This window comes from Triticum aestivum, chromosome 7D (assembly GCF_018294505.1).
Source record: "Triticum aestivum cultivar Chinese Spring chromosome 7D, IWGSC CS RefSeq v2.1, whole genome shotgun sequence".
Taxonomy (NCBI): Eukaryota; Viridiplantae; Streptophyta; class Magnoliopsida; order Poales; family Poaceae; genus Triticum; species Triticum aestivum.
Genome location: NC_057814.1, coordinates 17950123 through 17971227, shown reverse-complemented (window position 1 = coordinate 17971227; position 21105 = coordinate 17950123). Strand labels below are relative to the sequence as shown.

The 21105-nt window shown below is 43.7% G+C and overlaps 1 protein-coding gene across 1 annotated transcript; it reads right to left on the bottom strand.

Annotated features, from left to right (window-relative positions):
- Window positions 1-15631: 15631 nt before the first annotated feature.
- Window positions 15632-19489, bottom strand: LOC123168934 (uncharacterized). The gene is made up of 2 exons (XM_044586796.1): window positions 19332-19489; window positions 15632-17018 (listed from the first exon to the last, which is right to left on the bottom strand). Exon 2 carries the CDS (start codon window positions 16923-16925, stop codon window positions 15819-15821), a length of 1107 nt encoding a protein of 368 aa, XP_044442731.1. The 5' UTR covers window positions 16926-17018; window positions 19332-19489; the 3' UTR covers window positions 15632-15818.
- Window positions 19490-21105: the final 1616 nt, after the last annotated feature.

The window sequence follows — 21105 nt, the reverse complement described above, 5'->3', positions numbered from 1 at the left end:
AACATTTTAGAGTTCATTTTGTAGTGATTTTCAATTTCACCGTCATTTAGCTCCCTAAACAAATTGGTAAATGACTGAAAAATAGCAAATGATGTCAGAACGTGTTGGAAATTGATGACGTCGCTTTGAATGATGCATACTGAATGCAAAAATAGGCTGGCGTTCAAATGACTGAAAAACAGCAAATGATGTCAGAACGTGTTGGAAATTGATGACGTCGCTTTGAATGGTGTGTACGGAACGCAAAAAAGTCTGGAGTTGTAATAAGTTTAAAAAAATGAAGTGCCCATGTAACAGATGAGTTCTCGTCAGAAACCCTGATACTTCGAAAGAGATTGTCCAGTTTGTACACGAAGTGCGTCCAGTTTTTGCCGTAACACAAGAAGTCCGGAGTTGTAATAAGTTATTAAAGATAAAAAGAGGCACAATGCTCGTTAATTAGCTTCAAGCCTTTCGGAATAGTGCAAACTGCACTGCACATAGCTCCGTGCAGTCTACACTATTCCTCAAGGCTTAAAGCTAAGCAACGTGCAGATGAGCATTGCGCCTCTCCTTCATCGTCTCTGCACTCAGGGCTTATAAACCGCTCCTAGTGCCTCTCTCTTCGCGAGGTGGGACTAAAAAACAGCTTACTAAGAAACTATAGTACCGGTTCATGGCATGAACCGGTACTAAAGGTGCCCGTGCGGCCACAGCCTGACCACAGCCTGACGCAGCATCATTAGTACCGGTTCGTGACACGAACCGGTACAAAAGGTTGCTCACGAACCGGTACTAATGATCTCCGCCCGCCTAGCCGTTGGAACCGGCACTAATGGACACATTAGTGCCGGCTCAAAATCAAACCGGCACTAATGTGCTTCACATTTGACCCTTTTTCTACTAGTGGGTCTTCCGAACACCAGGGGCTGCGCCGACCTTACTAAAGCTCCTACGGCTAAGTGAGAGTGATAAAGCCCTATAGTCCGATTGCCTGGTTCGTTGTGCTGAGCACCTCCTTCGAAGGACCCAAAACTGGGATAAAGAGTGCTCAGGTTTATCTCGAACACCCCCGTACTTCTTACGTGGGGGCAGAAGCCGACGACTGGCCAACTCTCAGGTTTTACATATAAAACGGCCACACAGGAGGGTAAACTTTTATATAACAGGCAATAAATAAATGACCTTGTTCAAACATTACAAAGGACAACATGATTGGCATTCATGGAAATATAATGTCCTTAGCGCATAGCTCCGCTGCAAGGTAGGGTGCTTTTAGGACACTCTCATAATATAATTCGGGCTTGCAGTGCTCCTTCCCCTCTGGCGGTCCTTCGGTCATCAGCTTTTCAGCATCCATCTTCCCCTAGTGCACCTTTGCGCGGGCGAAGGCCATTCGCGCACCTTCTATACAGACCAACCGCTTGATGACGTCAAGTCGAGGGCAAGCCCTTACAAGCCGCTTCACGAGCCCGAAGTAGCTGCTTGGAATCGGCTCGGCAGGCCATAGCCGGATAACCAAATCTTTCATGGCTAGTTCCGCCGCCTTATGCAGTTCGATCAGCTGTTTCAGTTGATCGGCAAAAGGCACCGGATAATTCGGTGCCAAATACTGCGACCAGAAGAGCTTATCTGCAGTGTTCCTTTCTTCGGCTCGGTAGAATTGGGCGGCATCTGATATGGTGCGGGGTAGCTCGGCAAATACCCCTGAGAAATCCGGATTCAAAATTAGAAACATAGTTTTCCCCTCAAATACTTGCTTTACATGGAAAAAGCCTTACCCGCCGCGATCTTTCTCACCTCTTGGATCCCCTGCAGGGCGCTTTGGGTTTCCCCCCGGGCATCGCTCGTGGCCTGATGCACCTTGGTGAGTTCGGATTCTTTCTCCGTTAACTCTGCTTCAAGGTCTCGCATTTCCTCACGGCCTCTTGCAGCTCCTGCTCAGCTTTAATAACCCTGGCCTCGTGCTTCTCACGAAGAGCCTGCTCTGTGGCTGCCTTTTTCTCGGCCTCGGCCATAACCTTCTTAAGGGCCTCGACTTCAGTCACAATCCCTAGCGCAAATCATGAAGCTTATTTCATATTGAAAATTCATTCGCAATAAACGCGAACAAGACTTGTGCATACCTTGTTTATCTCTCAACTGCATTTTCAATTGGCTAAGTTCTTCTTTGGCCTCCTCCAGACTTTGATTCAGTCCGGAGATCTCCGCAGTATGAGAGGCAGCAGCCGCTATAGACGCCTGCTTATAACAGAAGAGAAATAGATGTCATCCAATGAGTCTTCCTGCAAACATAAATTCGATCCTCTGTCCGGTTCTTTCTTTCACTGAACAGTGTATCAGGGGCTACTATCTATACTATGACACTCTTCGAAAACTCATAAAACATACCTCAAAGCCTCTTATAAGGCTGATGCAGGCTTCGTTCACTCCACTCTCAGCGGACCGAACCTTCTCAATCACCGCACCCATAAGGGCACGGTGTTCGTCAACGATGGAGGCGCTCTTCAGCGCCACCAACAAAGCATCCGACACCTCTGGTTGGACAGAAGTTGCCGATGGAACAGGCACGCCCCCTCCAGCTGAGGGAGGCTGCCTGCTTGATTCTGGAGCCGTATAGACCTCCGGAATCACATCCGGCTAGAAGCCGAACTCAAGATGGCCCCCGCCGTCAGCTCCCATGGGAATCTTTTCCCCCATGTGTCTGGCCCCTGAGGTTTGACCTCCAGGCGCCGCCTTCACGGTCTTTTCCTCTCCTCCTTGGCCGGGGTCCTTCTGGGACGAAGCCTCGGTGTTATGCACCTGTTTGGAGGAAGGGACCTTTGGGGGCGTCCCGCTCTCCATAGCATCTGAGCTCAGTGAATCCTCTGATGAGGATTGTTTGGGACGGGACCTCGCCGGACTACAAAAAATATGGCTTAAGTAAAAATACTATGCCATGATGAGTCTGGACTCCTAAAACATACTCGGATTTTATATACTTACGAGTTCACTAGGGGTTTGGCCCTGGGATCCCATGCCGGGCCGCTGTCGGCGGTGGCAGTGGACTCCTCCGGAAGAGGAGCCTTTCCCCTTTTGGGCAGCTCGGCCTCCAAGTGTACGGAAGCCGTCCTCTTCTTTCTTCCCCCCCGCAGGGGATTCATCTTCCTCCTCCTCCTCATCCTCTTCGGAGGCGGAACGGGCATCAGAGCCTTCGGATATTGTGTCCGAAGTGCCGCGGCGACGAAGGCCGCCCCGGGTCTTTTTGGCCTCCTTCTGGGCCGTCTTCTTCGGCACCTTGTAAGGCGCCGGGACCAGCATCTTCGTCAGAAGTGGGTCGGCCGGTGCTTCGGGCAGCGGGGCCGGACAATGGATCTGCTCCGCCTTCTTCGTCCAGCCCTGGGAGAGTTGTATAAAACATGTTAAGCGCTTCCTTTTGGTTACGCGGATGAAAAGTTTGATGGCTTACCGAACTTTCAGGGCGGGACAGTTGGTACCCGCGGTCCTCGGCGGAGTCCGGCCATGATTTGCTGGACTTGAAAAGCACCTTCCAGATCTCCTTGTGCGAGGAGCCGAAAAGCTCTCGCAAGGTTTGGTGCCTGGCCGGATCAAATTCCCATAGATTGCAAGTCCGGTGTTGACAGGGCAGGATCCAGCGAACTAACATCACCTAGATTACATTGACAAGTTCAATGTTCTTGTCTACCATATCTTTAATGCACGTCTGGAGCACCGGCAGTTCGTCGAACGAGGACCAGTCCAGGCCTTTCTTGACCCAGGATGTAAGCCGCAGGGGGGCACCGGATCGAAACTCGGGAGAGGCGGCCCATTCTGTGCCGCGCGGCTCAGTGACATAAAACCACTGCTGTTGCCACTCCTTGACAGAATCATTAAAGGTTCCCGTTGGCCATATGACGTTGGGCATCTTGCTCACCATAGCGCCCCCGCACTCGGCGTGCTCGCCGCCCACCACCTTGGGCTTCACATTAAAAATCTTCAGCCATAAACCGAAGTGCGGCGAGATGCGGAGAAAAGCCTCGCACATGACAATGAATGTCGAGATGTTGAGGATGGAATTAGGGGACATATCGTGAAGATCGATCCCATAGTAATACATGATGCCGCGAATGAACGGGTGGAGGGGAAACCCTAGCCCGCGAACAAAGTGAGGGAGGAATACAACCCTCTCGTGGGGTTCCGGAGTAGGGACGATCTGTCCCGCCGTCGGGAGACGATGGCTGATTTTCTTGGCCAGGTACCCGGCCTCCCGAAGCTTCTTGATATCCTTCTCTCGGACGGTAGAGGCCATCAATTTGCCTCCTGCTCCGGATCCGGACATCTTCGGAAGGCCTTTTGTGGGCAGAGAAGATGAACGCTTGGGCGCTGGAGCTTGGGCGGAGGGGAATGAATCGGGAAGTAGGAAGCATGGGTGCAAAAGGGAGTCCTTATCCCCTTATAAAGGCAGCAGGGATTCTGCGCCTCCCCACTTGCCTGGTAAAACCGCTTATTCCCCAAGCGCCGTAATTGATGGCGCGGTTGGGTTACCCACACCCGCATTGATGAGAATCCCGTGATAAGGGGACACGATCTCTGCTTCGACAAGACGTGCCAAGAAAACCGCCTCACAATATGTGCAGTGGCTGGTTGAGAAAAACGGTTTGAATAATGACCGGGCCATAGTATGATGTCATGCTATAGAATGTGTCAGCAGATTAGATTTGTGGAAATATTATTCTCTCTACGGTGGTATGTGGAATTTGTTTTGCAGAGCCGGACACTATCCTTGTGTTCAAAATCTTCTATGGAGTATTCGGAGGAACCCGCCTTGCAATGCCGAAAACAATATGCGCGCCGGACTCATCGTCATTGAAGCCTGGTTCAGGGGCTACTGAGGGAGTCCTGGATTAGGGGGTCCTCGGACAGCCGGACTATATCCTTTGGCCGGACTGTTGGACTATGAAGATACAAGACTCCAGATTTCGACCCGTGTCCGGATGGGACTCTCCTTGGCGTGGAAGGCAAGCTTGGCAATACGGATATGTAGATCTCCTCCCTTGTAACTGACTCTGTGTAACCCTAGCCCCCTCCGGTGTCTATATAAACCGGAGGGTTTAGTCCGTAGGACAACAACAATGATACCATAGGCTAGCTTCTAGGGTTTAGCCTCTATGATCTCGTGGTAGATCAACTCTTGTAATACTCATATCATCAAGATCAATCAAGCAGGAAGTAGGGTATTACCTCCATCGAGAGGGCCCGAACCTGGGTAAACATCGTGTCCCCCGCCTCATGTTACCATCCGCCTTAGACGCACAGTTCGGGACCCCCTACCCGAGATCCGCCGGTTTTGACACCGACAGCGGGTCTAGGAGTAGTATTACTTACCAACCCCATTTATTCCGCCTTTTCACTAGGATTAGTTTTTGTTTGTATATCCTTATTCTATTTTTCATTAAATTCCTACTTTGTCCTGATAAGTTGTTGGAGGCCAGATCCAGGATCCGCAGCCTTGGAAACTCACAAGTGTTTTTCTCATCATCAACAGAAGGTGACAGCTGTCCAAGTATCTTATTAGACTTTAGGACGAGGACTTCAAATCTGGGAAGTGCAGTCATCCAACATGGAAGAGAGTCACTAATTTGATTGTGTCCGATATCAAGGACCTCCAGGTACTTGCAAGAAGTTAGAGATTTTGGCAACTGTCCTTCAATCCGGTTGCCACTCAAGTCTAGTGCCTCAAACATGCAACTTTCATTGACATTATGTGGCAGTTGTCCATAAAGTTGGTTTTCTTTAAGATTAAGAACTTGCAGTGCATTGTTATCCTCCATTAGGCATGAAGGAATTGAACCATTGAGGTTGTTGTAAGACAGATCAAGAATTTCCAGTTTTATGCTAGAAAAAGATGGTGGAATATTCCCTGATAGGTGGTTTATTGATGCCTTGAAATAGAAAGTATCTTCAAGTTGAGTAGAAATATTAATAGGCATGGAAGAGAAACAGTTGCTTGAGTAATCAAGCATCTCCCCGGAGTATTGGGGTAAATGTATTATCCCCTCAAACATGTTAAAACTGAGGTCCAACAATTCTATATGAAAAAGAAGGAAGGTTTCGTACCCAACACTTGTAAATTCATTGTGTGATAAGTTCAGATTCAAAGGGCCATGGTCTGTTCATTTCTCCCATGCCCACTGGGGGTATGGAACCATGAATTTGGTTACTCGAAAGATCAACTACTTTTATATTATCTATATGTCCCAGAATGTTAGGGAAATTGTTTATGTTACATGATGCCAAACCTAGATATGCAATGTTGGGGAAGGACATCAATGAATAATTATGTTCTCCTTCTATTACACTTAATTTATTGTGTGAGAGATTCAAATCAATTAGGTTTTGTAGTTTCCATAACGAGTTCAGCTGCACGGTGCCTACGAGATTATTTGAATCAAGTACGAGGGTATCTACCAGAGTTAAGTTCAAGATACTTGAAGGTGTTTTCCAAGAAAAATTGCACTTATAAAGTGCTAATTTCCTCAATTTGTTAGAACACCTCAACCAAGACTGGCTACCAACACCCCAAAAGAAGCTCTGCCGCACTGTGATGACAAGGAGATGTGAGTCAGGTGATGCTAGAGGAGCAGTGAGGGCAGCATAGTAGGGCTGAGTGTATCCCTCGTTTGGTACTTGCGGAGGTGGGACACTAACACCTGTGAAGATATCAACAAGGCATGTTTGTTTGCGGGCCAAGTAAATATGGCCACATGAAGCACCGATGAAACGAAAACTCTCAGCATCAATAACCAGGGGAACCTGACAAGACATGTACATGTCTTGGTTGGCTAGATCAGTGCAATCACTACCAGAATCTGACTTTTTCGTGACGGCCCACTACATCTGTGAAGGGCCCGAGGCCTCCTTCAGGAATGAAGTGGTTCCCGACGTGGACGAGCCACCCGACGCGAAAAGATAAGCCCAATCCTGAAGGGCCCAATAATCACCTTCAGGAATTGACGTAACCGTCAGGAGGGCAGTGCCACGCTCGTGAAGGGAACCAATCCACGTCGCGAATGCCTCGCTGTGCACGTACGTGACGGTGCACCAGCCTTCAGGAACGTGTACGCAAAAATATCAGCCCAACTTTTCGCCTACGCAAACATAAGGCCGCGATTTTGCCGCTACAGAAGAAGTTTCGCGCGGATTGTGGGTCGTTCCTGACGTGGATGGGCCCAACGTCACGAACGAACGGGTCAAAATCCCTAAATACTGTAGATTGTGATTACTATATGATTCAGTTCTAAATATTTTGTTTTATGATCCCAGTGCAAAGGAATTCATATTTACTATGTAGTGTGTTGTGAAGGCCAAGTTTGAGAAGTGGTGGTGTCGCAGAGCAATCCTCTCCATTGACAGGTATAATGTCCACTCTTCCACATGTCTTAGTTTTTTTTATGCAATTGCTTCATTGCCATATTACATCATTAACTGTTATATATTCCAAATCGTGCAAAACAGCATTTTTTTAATGGCGGAGCATGGGTGGATGTATAGTGGTTGGACTCACAGTAAATCAACTGATGAGTGGTATAATAAGACAAAAGAATTCATAGATTTTACCTTCTCTATGCCAAGTGTAGTCCAGAATGGAAAGATTAAGTGTCCGTGTGCTAAATGTCGAAACTATGAGAGCAAGAACAGGGATGATGTAGAGTTAGATCTGTGTCATTTTGGTTTCAAGCGGAATTATACTGTTTGGACTACACATGGCGAAGGGCATGTCGAAATTACAAACTATATAGATGCTGCGGAGGCTGATCGGATGGACACTATGCTGAATGATCTAGCTGCGCGTGCCCCCCCAATTGAACAACAACCAATAGCTTCAGCCCAAGCTTTCTATAGAATGATTGATAGTGTAAAAGAGTTGGTGCATGAAAATACAAGCCACTCAACTATGTCTGCCATAGCACGGTTGTTGACAATAAAGTCACAACACAATCAACCTGAATCTTGTTATAATGATACACTACAACTGAACCATGAGCTGCTGCCTAACAATTCCTCACTGCCAAAGGACTTCTATAGGTCAAAGAAATTGCTAGAGGGTCTTGGTATGCCATATCATAAAATTCATGTTTGTCCCAAAAATTGCATGTTGTATTACAAGGACAATAAGAATAAGCAAAAATGTGATTTTTGTAAGACCCCTAGGTACAAGGCTGGTTCAAGAAATGATTCTAGGTAAAACAATTAGATAAAAATTCAGATAAATATATTATGTCAGTTCATGTTTCTACGCATTGCTATAGTGTTCTTATTATTCAGGAATATGCACAACACTCTGTGTTTTGCTCACCTCACAACATACAGTAGATTTTGCTCCATCCACTGCCATCACCGAGAAAGGGAGTGCACTGTTCTGTCCTCTGAAGTCTGGCTGGGGTGTTACCTCTATCCATGTCCTCTGAAGCAGATCCTCTGTGAGAATGATCTACTGATCTGTGGGTTCTCTTTGCATCATAAAGATCGAATTGCTCGATTGTGTGAGAGCTTTCTCAGCATACAAAGAAGAAAGAATTGACATTTGCTCTGCTGAACTCTGCCTTTCAAATATTTTTGAGAAAATTCCATCTTTCTAGCATATATTCAGTAAATAAGGACATAATCAGCAGATCTTCTAAACATGACATATTCTGAAAAGCTATTATTTGCTCTATCTTCAGAACTTCAACACTTGTTAATCTGAAATTAATAGTGAGTTTCTTGGTTTCAGAACACCTACTACACAGCTTTGAAAGCAGCAGATCCACTACATTGGAAGGATCGTGATCTCGATCCAGAAATCATGTACTCCTCTGGTGGTGGCATGCCCCATGGTCGACTAGCAATAGGTGATGTGCTATAAAGAAATCAGTGGCTCTTGCAAAAGCTAGAGAGAATGACATAAGGGCATCGAACTCCATATCGTACCACTGTTTGTTGAAGGAAAATGCTGAATTGAAAAAGCATTGCAAGAATAATTTTATTCTGAGCAAACATGTACAGGTATTGCACATCTTTTACACATTTTCTTTGATTGCATTATAGATCTTGCTAATGTTTTGCACATCAACTTAATCATTTATTGCACTTTAGGGGTTTTATGGCAAGCTAGGATGGGAAGTACCTGAAGATCTTCTTGCTTATCAAGATGAGCTGATGGATGGCAGTGACCTGGTATGTATGTTATGACACTGAACCCCTCTATTCAAGAACAAATGTCTATCCACTATATATCTACATTAACATGCTGCCATGAACAATGCTTGTGTGAACTGGCTGTCATTTGTCTATGCATAATTTTTTTTGTCCAAAATTTGTCAAAGTGCTCAAATGGATAGGAATTTGTGATGGCATATTTTGAGTACACACACTACCGACCCTATGTCTATCTACTTGAAAATGTGCAAGTTTTATTTCAGTGTGTGATCGCCGTTTTACTTTTCACTTTGCTGAAGTCTATTACATTTTCCCCTTGCAGATGAGTGAAACACCCCAAGCCCAAGAGGATGATGGTACTCCCTTGACAGATCCTTCACATGCTGAAAACCATGCTGGTGCTGGTACTCAAATGGATGATCATGGTTCTACTCCAACACATGACAATCATTTAGGAATGCCACTTTTATGATTAGTTCTTATATTTGGAACGACGGTGCGCTTAGCCTTTCATTTGTGAATCGCTACTACTGATGGAAATCTAGGACTCTAGAATATGTCTTTTGGTCTTGGTAATAACTAGTGCTAAGTTGAGCTTTTGGTGATTATGTGAATCTGGTCAATATGGAGGTTTCAATGTAATGGATATATATTGTGCATGAATGGGATGTCATCTTAAACTGGGTCATGTGACCTTTGTTTGTGCATGAATATAAATAAATATACCATTATTGGCAGTGAATTTGTGCAATTCAATATTATTTTAATTTCTTTGGATTGAATAATCATTCCTAACGAGGTTGTATAATCCTGACGGTGCTACAGCTTGAAGGGGCCACTCTGCTTGTTCATTCCTGAAGGCCAGATTGGTCTTTCGTGACATAGTAAGATTCCTGAAGGCCTGCTCCAAACTCTCAGGAACAGAGTACAGAGTACATTCGTGACGGTCAGATTCCTGAAGGCTTTTCCTGACGGTGCATCCGTCAGGCATCTTGGTTGGTCGGTTTCGTTGTGCCCCGTCAGGAAACACCGTTAGGAATAACATTCGTGACGGTTACCGTCAGGAACGTGCCTTATTCCTGACAAGTTGTTGCTGACGGGAGATTTCTGACGGCGTGCCCACATTCCTGACAATTTGGCCACATTCCTGACGTTATTTGGCCGTCAGGAAAAAGCCTGTTTGAGGTAGTGAATGGCATGGTTGCTTAGGTATGAGGCTGTTACTCAATGGGTGGGGACGAGGAGAGCTGATAGGGACACCAGGTTGAAGGAGCAGAGGTGGCAAGAGCGTGGATTTGGATGAATATGAGGAGAAGGCAGCACGCCAAGAGGTGCAGGTGGCTGCAAGGGCAAGGAGGTCACGAAATGATCCCAACATAGCAACAACGGAGTGAAGAAGATCATCCATGAGGTCGGCCCAACCTTGAGGCCCGGACATTGTGGGGGTCGTGTACATGCTGCAGCCTCTCTGCTGAAAATTGTGAATACAAAAAATTAGAAGAATGAAATGGATATTCAAATTTTCAATAGAGTGGCTGACATAAACTGATGAAAAGAATGGCCTAGTGCAAATATGGTTCCAGAGATACTTGCTGAAACACACTAAAACATACCAAAACGTAGGGTGCAAAAGTACTAGTATTACAATGAATCAAAAAGAAGTTGATAAGTATAGAATTTTATGGATTGCTGGTGGTGGTGCTGGTGACGGGTTGGTAATCTGATGGTGACAGTATGTGTCTAAAATTGCATCCAAAGAGATGCGCGCATCAGCATGCTAGAGTGTTCAACTACTCTTCCGTGCTGAGCATATTAATTATTGCTAGAAAAAGATGGTAATCTCATCAGATCAAAATAAAAGAACCCAAAACATATGTGTTTTTCATCGCATCACATTGAATTGAAGTGTGTGTAGCACTTGTCATGGTTTTTCTCATGGGGTGTGAATCAGGAGCAGTCGTTTCTGTGAACTTTGATTTCTCTTAATGACATCAGAGAGGGAGGCCTCTCTTTTGATCAAAAAATAATAATAATTCTGGAGCAGTCACCTGAGGAGTTGAGATTTTCTATCTGGAACCACTCGGATCAACGACGCCTTGGATTCCTAGGTCTAGGGTTTTTGCGTGAGAACATGCACATACAGCACTACCTGGGAAAAGGGGGGGGTACATCGGTGGCGACGGCGACGGTGTTGAGGCAGCCGCGGTAACGGCGATCTCCTCGGGCGCTGCTGCTGCCGCCTTGGCTCACCATGTCGGTTCTATCGTGCTAGAACAAATCCAGCAGAAGCTGTGCACGTACGGTGTTGAAGCACACAAGCTGGCAGCTTTATTGATTGGTATGTACTACTAATTGCTTGGGCGCTAGCTTAGCATCGACAACTCACGTGAAATTTTGGCGATGAAAGACTTTTTGATGGCCTCTGCTCGCGAAGAGCGTCTCAACTCGGCTCTCTGTCGAGTCTTTCCTGTTAAGTCTCAATCTTTTTCGATGTTGTACAAAGCAGCCTTGCCGGCGAGAACTCGCGTAAAATACACGGAATAGAAACTTGACTACGACAAGTAATCGTACTAGGATTGAAAGGCTTTCCATTGTAACTACACAGTCGCCTCCTTCCTACAGAAATTAGGATTCCATTACCTTCCGCCGGCGCTCCGCCTCGCCTCTGGTGGCATTAGGGCCATGGAGGCGCGATGGATCCTGGTTCTTGTCGGTGGGAGGGCTTCATTTTTAGATATTCCTTCGAGTTCTGTTAGGGTTTGTGTCCTGTTTAGAAAGGTGAAACGGCGGCAGCTCCGTGAAGATAAAGTAATGTTCTCCCCGCCTAGCCCCCGTCCCGGTGATGCTTCTAGCATCATTGATGGGCATGTGGAGGTGTGTCCCCGGAGATTTATCTTTGATGGATTTGCTCGGATCTAGCTGTTGTTCATCTACGGTACTCTTCATCATCGATGGTTACTGTTCTGCTGCGCTGGTCCTATGAGGCCTTAACACGATGACTCCCTGACTATCTAATACAGCAAGTTTTGCCCGGCTCCGGCAAGGGAGGGGCAATGACGGTGGCGCACCTATGACTCACTTCAGTGCTTGTAGTCACCTCTACTTGGTCTACGGATCTGGTTTTATTATTTCTGGTGTTCGTTATACTGACATGATTGAAGATGAATATATCAGAATTTTTTTGGGAAAAAAGTAATCGCACTAGAACTCAGGACTGAGTCGCCAATATAGAAAGGTAACTGGGCTGTACAACTTTTTGGGCCAGGCCGATCTTAGTTTATATTGGGTCCCAAGTTTCATCTTCACTCTTCCTAACAAAGTTCACTCCCACATTTTCAGGAGTTGACAAGTGGCACATTGCATTTGCGCCACTTGTTGCAACTTGTCTCCTCCCACTAATGCACATCGCGGAAGACCTGAAATAAATTCAGGAAAATGCAAGCAACATGTTGGTTTCGAAAAAAATATTAAGGAAGTAAAAAATCTCCATATTTACCAATATTTTTCATGTATTTGAAAAATAGCCATCATGTACTGTAAACATGTTCTTGCTTATTCAAGTTTTCGACTAAAAATACCCATGGCATATTTGAATTTTTTTCATAAATTATTATGCACTGTGCTTTTCGGGATCATCATGATTGTTCATAAGTTATTCTGCATCGTCCTTGTTGCGATCACCATAAATGTTTTTTCATGGATTTTATTGTTCACCGTAATTGTTCATAAATCATCTGCGGAGTGAGGCTATTAGAGTGACCACGATAGCGAATAATAATACATTTGGAAATAAACTCATCACATATTCTAAAAAATATTAATCATGTATTGTAAAAATTTCATCACATATTATAAAATTTTCATTTATTAAAAACATGGAAGCAAAAAAAAGGAAGAAACAAAAATGATATTGCTCACAGTAAAGATTTCAGAGTTCAAACAAAAAATGATAATGATGTTATTTAGGCTATGAATGTGTTTCTAAATCCATTTAAATAATATATGATCAGACTTATTTTTATTAAAAAAAATAAGTCAAATATTTTGGTTTCCTACCATGTTAATATAGGGGTGGCTAAACATTTTAGGAATTACTCCCTCTATATATTATTGCTCTAAATGATGGTGAAAGTAAATCTCAAAAGATGCATTAGGCCCTATATTTCTGGATGAAGGGAGTATCTTTAGAACAAAGAAAATGATACTTGTAAGGAATATCACGAGTATGGCATTGCAGAGGCCGGCCTCCATGAAGCCCGTTTTGTAAAAAAAAAATGAAATATATTTAAAAGTTTCAAGAAAGTATCAAATCTTTTCTATAAATACATATGCATATTCTTCAAATATGTATAAAATTTCATCAACTAATTTGACAATTTGCATGCTACACAAAAAAGACAAATATCAGTCTCAAAAACAAAAGGAAAAAGGCCTATTTTACTCCATGTTTTTGTCTTTTTTGTATACATCACATATTAACATACATGTTTATGAAATTTCTCACATGTATACTACAAACATATGTCTATGTTTATACTTTTTTTCAGATTTTTTTGAAAAGTGAAGAAGTATTTCCGATGAAAGAAAAATAAAGAGCTCTATCGAGCTCGGTTTCTGCTTGCACTTTTCGGCAGTATCACACCATTCTGTTTACAAGAGTGAGCACATGAAACACTACCCCAGATATAATTCTTAACAAAACATCATGAGAATCACAGAAAACAGTACATTAAATTGTTCAAAGATATCCGTACATAAACATAACAGGTCCTTGTTCTCACACCAGACAACACTAGTAGGTTCTTCTCGTGTATACAATACACTCAGACCACATTATTTAAAAAAAATAGCAATCTCAAGCCAAGTCAAACATACACAATCAGCTCAGGCAAACGCACAATCACGACAATTAGTCGAGCTGTAATCCGGTGCATGGGCACTCGCACAAGCAGCACTACCAATTTATTGGAGACATCTATGCCACTATAAGTAAATAATTGAACATCTCCACAATGCCCAAGCTAGCGGGTAGCATCCACAGGTCGATGTAATATCCATGCATTTTAGAGTCACCTGGAGATGATCAAAAGATGGTACAATTTGGTCAGTACTCCTCTAGCCTGTAAAGCAGTAAATAATGTGCAAGTAGAAGGCCTAATTATATATGATCTTTAAGAAAATATATTGTAAATATTCTAAACTTATATACTGAAAGAGCACAAGTCAAGAGTGGCATTGAGCTATGATAAGAAAACCACACAATCATTAATGCACAAACACACCAACTTATAATAGTATTGCAAACATAATACTGAAAGATTCACAACACTTCGGGTTGGTAGCAACACACTAGTAACCTTGCATCCTCTAGATTACGTAGCCATCGAAAGAGAAAAAATCAAACAAGCAAAACAAGTAGCTCAATATATACTCATCTGTATCATAAAATAAGACAACTTTTGACACTGACCCTTATATAGATATAAAGTGAGATCATACATTATGCAACTGACAAATATTCAGCATTAGAGGCATGTGTATACCTTAGAAGTGATCCTCTCGGAATTGTCTTCTTGTAGTAATGAGAATGCCTCGGGCTAAGAGGCGGCATCTTTCCTCCAGCCCATCCCACTGAAGCATGTCCCACCAATCTTTCTAGCAGTCGACAACTACTGGCGGCTTATCGTGTGCACGACTAGCTTTGCTGGCCAGTAACTGTCTCAGACTCCAGCAGCCCCTGAGCTTGATGCTCTCCAGTATCAGCGCCGACATCTTGAATCTTCCTGATGATGCTTCGGAATTCTATGTTGGTAGCAAGTTCTCTTTCGTATGTGCCGCCCTCCAGGAAGATCTGCCTGAGCTCACTACAATATGCGATGTGGGTGGTTTCCAAGCTAGGCAAGGTGGGGAGTACAAATGGGAGTGCAAGTACTACTCAACTCAAGAGAAAGTGCACGCATGCTAATCAACATAAGAATACGGCTCATGCAACACATGTCTTCTTCATGTTTCTAGGCCAGCAACCATACAACAAACCAACCCAGGTGCATTTTTCAGTTCATGTATTCATTTAGTCATTTCAGGGCATGCAACCTGAAACAAAACCATGCACCTGAAGAAGAATCCCTTGCTCACACATGATAAATTCACAAGGCCACACCATGCAGCCTAAGGCAAAACTACACATGAAAATTGTCAGTTTCAGCAACAGAAGAAGAAGATTCAGTAAGCAGTTAAACAGCACATAAAACTAATAACAGAGACACATCTCTTCCTAAGATCTGAATATCTGTCAATAAGTAGTTAAACACCCAAGGATGGAACTAACTGCAAAAGCTTCAGGCTCTTGCCACCGTAAACATCTCCTAATCTAACTGCAAAGGAGTGACTGTTCTGTTCTCTGCTGGAACAGCAATTTTTCAGAATAAGCTAGTAGAGTTAGCTTGAACATAAACAACAATTTCATGCAAGCCATACGAAAAGGGTAGAAATCGACCATGACATCCTTACACTCCAACATGACCTACAAAGCAAAGGTTCAAAACTTGATAGACCACATCAAACCTACATAAAGTCGGGATACCCTACAAACTCATACATGCTCACTGCCACAGAAGCTGCTATGGCGAGCATTAATAACCATGCATCAACACAATAGATCATCACGAACACGAATACAACATACTGGGCACAACCCACATAGGTTGCATCATAGTGTCACAATGTATGGAAAAAAAGACACTTGGATTGGATGCATCTCCCTCCAACGGTTTGCCCAATTCAAATGTGAACCACTCTTTAGAAAGACTATAGCAGTATACGCAGTTGCTCCTTCCTCCCCATCTTTCAGGGTTCATGCAACACAAGGGTTGGCTTCTCTGGTCCACGCTGATGAAGATCGCCCAGTTATCTAGCTTCTCCACCTTCACCCACTTTGCAGGTTCACTTGATAAGTCCAGACGGAATGCTTCAAAGGTATCCCCTGTTGATGCGAAAGATTCCCGACAACCAACCATCAGAAGCATGTCACTGCACGCGACAGGCCATGGGTGCGAAAGATGCCATTTGCTGGTCATGCTTCTATCCAGATCAACTGCTATTTTTTGTATGCATATCTGGGGTTCCAAATGCACGATATAGAGCCTGCGATCATGATCCATGCCAAAGACCTGGCCTTTGAATACCACGACTTGCTTAATCGTTCCATTGCTAGGAGAACGTCTCAACCAAGAATTGCTACCAACACTCCAAAAGAAATTGTGGCACCCAGCATTGACCAGGAGATGTGAGTTGCGTGACGAAAGAGGAGCCGTGAGGGCAGCATAGTATAGGAGAATATATCCACCAACCGGTAGCTGCGGAGCTGAGACACTAACACCTGTGAAGACATCAACAAGAAGACATGATTGTTGTTGGTTGGCCAATATGAGATGGCCATAGGAAACACTTCCCAAAGAAAAATTATCCAGTAAACCCGGTGGGGATTTTCTGTCAACAAAACAAGCAAATTGGGGAACCTGATAGCACATATAGGTGTCTTTGTTGGCAAGATCAGTAACATAGCATGAGTGTTTGGGTACGAGGCTGTTGCTCAATGGGCAAGGACGAGAAGCAAACAGGGATATCAGCTTGGAGGAGGAGAGGTGGCAACAATGTCGATTTGGAGGGATAGGAGAAGAAGGAAATACGCCAAGAGGGGCAGGTGGCAGCGAAAGCAAGAAGATCAGGGAAGGATCCCAACCGACAAACAATGGAGTGAAGCAGGCCATCTGGGAGGTCTGCCCAACCTTGAAGCCCGGACATAGCTGAGACGGTAGAAGCAAACACAGCAGGCCTCGGTGTTACAGGTGATCGCAGCTTCTCTGAAACAAATTATGAATCAAAGGAAAAAATATTAGAAGTATGAACCGGATGTCTGGATATTTAAAAAAGTTCCGAACAAAGAAGCAACACAAAGTGCCAGCATACAATGGCTAGGGAATGTGTGTTTCCTGAGATTCTTGTCATGTGCACAGATAACAAATATGCGCTAGGATAAAAACATAGAAGACAGTAGTGACACAGTATACAGCAAGGGGTTGGATCCCTAGGGACAGTGTAAACCAGTCTCCTGCTTTGAAAACATCAGTAATTACTCCAACAATCAGACGTAAATAAAGCAGATGAAACCAAAAGCCCCAAAGAAAACAGGAGCCTCTGTTAGTAACAAATGTGAAATGTCCAACAAACAGATACAGTACTACATAGAAATGCTAGGGTTCTTTGAGGTGGGTAACCTGAATCCCCTTTCCCATTTGCAGATCGTGGGCTCAGTTTAATTTCACAGTCTAGGGTTCTATGACTTGGTAGTGCATCCAAATCTCTTACAACAAAAAAGCAAGTGGGAATCTAATCTATCAATCAAGATTACCGTAGCAACAACGTGTTTCGAATCTATCAATCAAGACTACCGAAATAGCAACGATTTGCAAGACGGAGATGGCCAAAGTATACATGAGAACCAGGGTAAGAGGGGGGAGGGAGAGAGACATTTTCTCTTGAGATATTTTTTTGAGTGGTTTTTTTTTTCTTGAGATTTTTTTTTGAGACATTTTTTTTCTTGAGATGGGAACCCCTCTCTCCCTCGCCAAAGAGGGTCGTGGCCTCATGGGGTGTTGCGGTCCACACGAAAATGGGCTGTGTCCCAAAAATTAAAGGGTGACAAGTGATTTTTATTTTCTTCTGGGTTGAAAGCTTCTGGTTTTTCTACTTTCTTCCCTAGAACCATCATCGAATGCTGACATGCAAACAAGAAAGAACGAAGATTGAGACTACGACTTCGAATGACGTGGATGTAGTTTTCAGTTTTACCTAGGATCTATACAGTCCAGATTTATTTCACTTTCTTTTATCTGGTGAACTTTTATCTATTTTTTATGTATTCACAGCATAATCTTCTATCTGTTCAGTAATGTAGGACGTTTTGGCAGTTCAATTTAAACTGGCAAAATGTCCTGTATTAGGGAACAGAGGGTGTACTAAAAAATTAGGCCGGGATTTTTAAGATTAGGAAGAAGACTTTGATTTTTTTCCCTCACAGGATTTTAGGCTTGGATTTTGATTCTAAAAAATTATACCTGAATTTTATTTTCTAAAAAATTACGATTGGATTTTTCTCTCAAAACATTTTGAACTTTGGCTCACCCCCGTCTCTCCAAAATGTATTTTGAATCCTCCAAAAATAAACTGTAGGAACCATCCGATACACAAGATGGATTTTGTCGTGCCGGGATCACTAGAGCTCCGGAGCCAAAAGCAATTTTGGTAGGAGCTCTGCCTATGTTTCATTCATACTATAAAGAAGAGAAGAAAAGATTTTCCGCGAAAGATACACCAGATAAAAGGAAGTGAAATGACACTTTCCCTCTGCGGTGTTCTCATCAAAGTGTCATACTGTCCAGAGGGTTCTCATCAAAGTGTCATTCAGCAACGCAGCAACATAAGAATCCAAGCGAACCTGATGCTATTAGGGGTATAGTTTAGATTCCTGACCAAAGTAAAATTGATGTGCAAGAAATTCTGATTTTCCATTCCAAATAGCACCGACATGCGACAGTTTTGGTGGTTCGTTACCATTGTAGTGAAACGTGCAACTAAGTAGAGATTCACAAGAGATGAACTTGTCAAATGCATAACCCTGTTTGGTTTTTTTTTGGTGATTATTGTTACAGGATTCAGGGGGGAAGCCTCAAATTTCTTTGGGGGCAAATGGGCAAAAGTTGGGAATACAACTAGGAAGCAAAAAACAAGAACGCACACAAAGCACCAAGGAACCATGATGGGCTGCACCGTCACCATTCTTATGCAGCACAGAGCCAAAAATTAGCAGAAAACAGGCAGTCGCTTGGGTACGGTGGATGTCCCATAGATACGAGAACGCTCAGTGCACCGAAATATTTATGCATGCTCCATTTGTTTCGCGGGGCACATTGTACACGAAACAATCTATTTTCTGCTAAGGAAAACAGAGACCCTGGCATGACATCCATCTAGATATCTTGCACTTGCGTGAATTCTAACCCTGCCAAAAAACGAGAAAATGCACGGACCGCTGTTTTTTTTTTTTTTGCAGGTGAAAAAATATATATTGGAGCTATCTAGGGTTTGGGCGAGAGTGGAGGGGGGAGAGCACAGGCCTTGCAGAAAGATCGGGGGTGGAGATTGGCGCCGACAGTCATGCGCCGGCTGTCAAACGCCGGCGGCGACGCCCCCGGCGTCCCTCGCGCCGCCTTCGCCTCCGAGCTCCCGGACTAATCTGGTCTGGTCTCTATATTTTTTTTTGAGGGGTAGTTAGTCTGGTCTGTGCTGGCTTCTTCCTTCGCCTTACTTGGTTTTCTTCGCCTTACTTAACTTGGGCCTACCGTGCCGGCCTACTCCTTGTGGCTGGGCTTCTTTGCTTGGGCCCAACCTCATTAACGTCTACAAAGCGCGGACTTCAGCCCAGTTCCTCGGCTCGGGCGCCCGAGCGCCGCCGCCTCCGCCTCCTCGCCGACGATTCTGGTCAGGACCACCGGTGCTGGCCATGCGTCCGTGGCCGGAGGAAGCCGCGGATCTGGCATCGAAGAGCGCGGCCGCCGATGGCACCGGCTAATTTCGGCATCAGGTTTCAGGGAAATGTTTTGTTAATTCAGGAACAGATGTTAGTTGTTATTTCCAATTCATCCACCGCTACATCTGGCCATATGGATGCCCCAAACTTAGGACCCAAGATCTCGACCACAATCTGGCTTGGTTTCTTGTAAGCAAATTATGTTGCAACCCTTGTCAGAGTCACACAGAAAGCTAGCAACGACCCTCCTCTTGTTTGGTCATTTAACCCCCGTGCATTCCAAGTCAAGATGGCAATATCAATAGAATAACTCAGATTTGACAGAGCACCACCTGAACCGAAGAACAGAGTGAGACACGCGCAATAAACTGAAACAAACGACAGCTAATTAAGCGCCCAAAGGGAGGTGTCGCCCACTGCAAGCACTCCACCACTAGTAGAAAAGGGGGCTTTTGTCCAGCCTGGTACCAACCGTGACTAAAGCAAATTTTATGATATTTCTTTTTGAAATTTTTTTTTGCGAATTTTTTTAAATTTTTTTTATTTTGAAATTTCTGAATTATTTTAACCTCTAATCTCTAATCACCACCCCTCATCACTGCTCAATTTATCCTCTAATCTCTAATCACCCCTCATCTAACTTTCCGGACGGTCACCCATCCTCTCACTACTCCAGCCTGAGCACGCTTAACTTCCGGGTTCTATTCTCCCTCGTTTCCAAGTCTGCACTTGTTGTTTTCCTGACAATAGTAAGATGTCAATTCTATTAACCCTCAGGAATTTAGCTTGAGCATGAAGTGACACATTTCACTGTTTGAGTTTGAAACTATTGTTTTAAAAAACAATTATTATTTAGTAACACTAATATTTCTGGAATAATTAGTTTGACCATTGTTTGACCACTGTTTGACTACAGTTTGACCACTGTTTGACCAGATTTGACTAAATTTCAAAAAAACTGAAATAATTATTTACTAACACTAATATTCTAGAATAATTAGTTTGACCATTGTTTGACCACAGTTTGACCACAATTTGAATTTTTTTGAATTTTTTTGCCTCTCCAGATCTTAAAAGCCCCGTAACTTTTTTTTCTGTTAGGTTTTTGAGGATTTTGAAAAGGTTTAACGGGGTTCCCCCAGTTAAATTTTGATGTAACTTTTCGAGTAGATGATTTTTCATATAAAAAACTTTTTCATCCGAGTTCGTATGCAAAAGTTATGCCCATTTTAAGAAATTCCAGACAGGTTTTGCAAATAAAGTCAAAATTCATATTTGTTAATTTTCCCAACAACTAGACCACATATCACATGGAAAACTTATTTTATTTTATTTTTTGACATTTCCATCATTCTATTTTG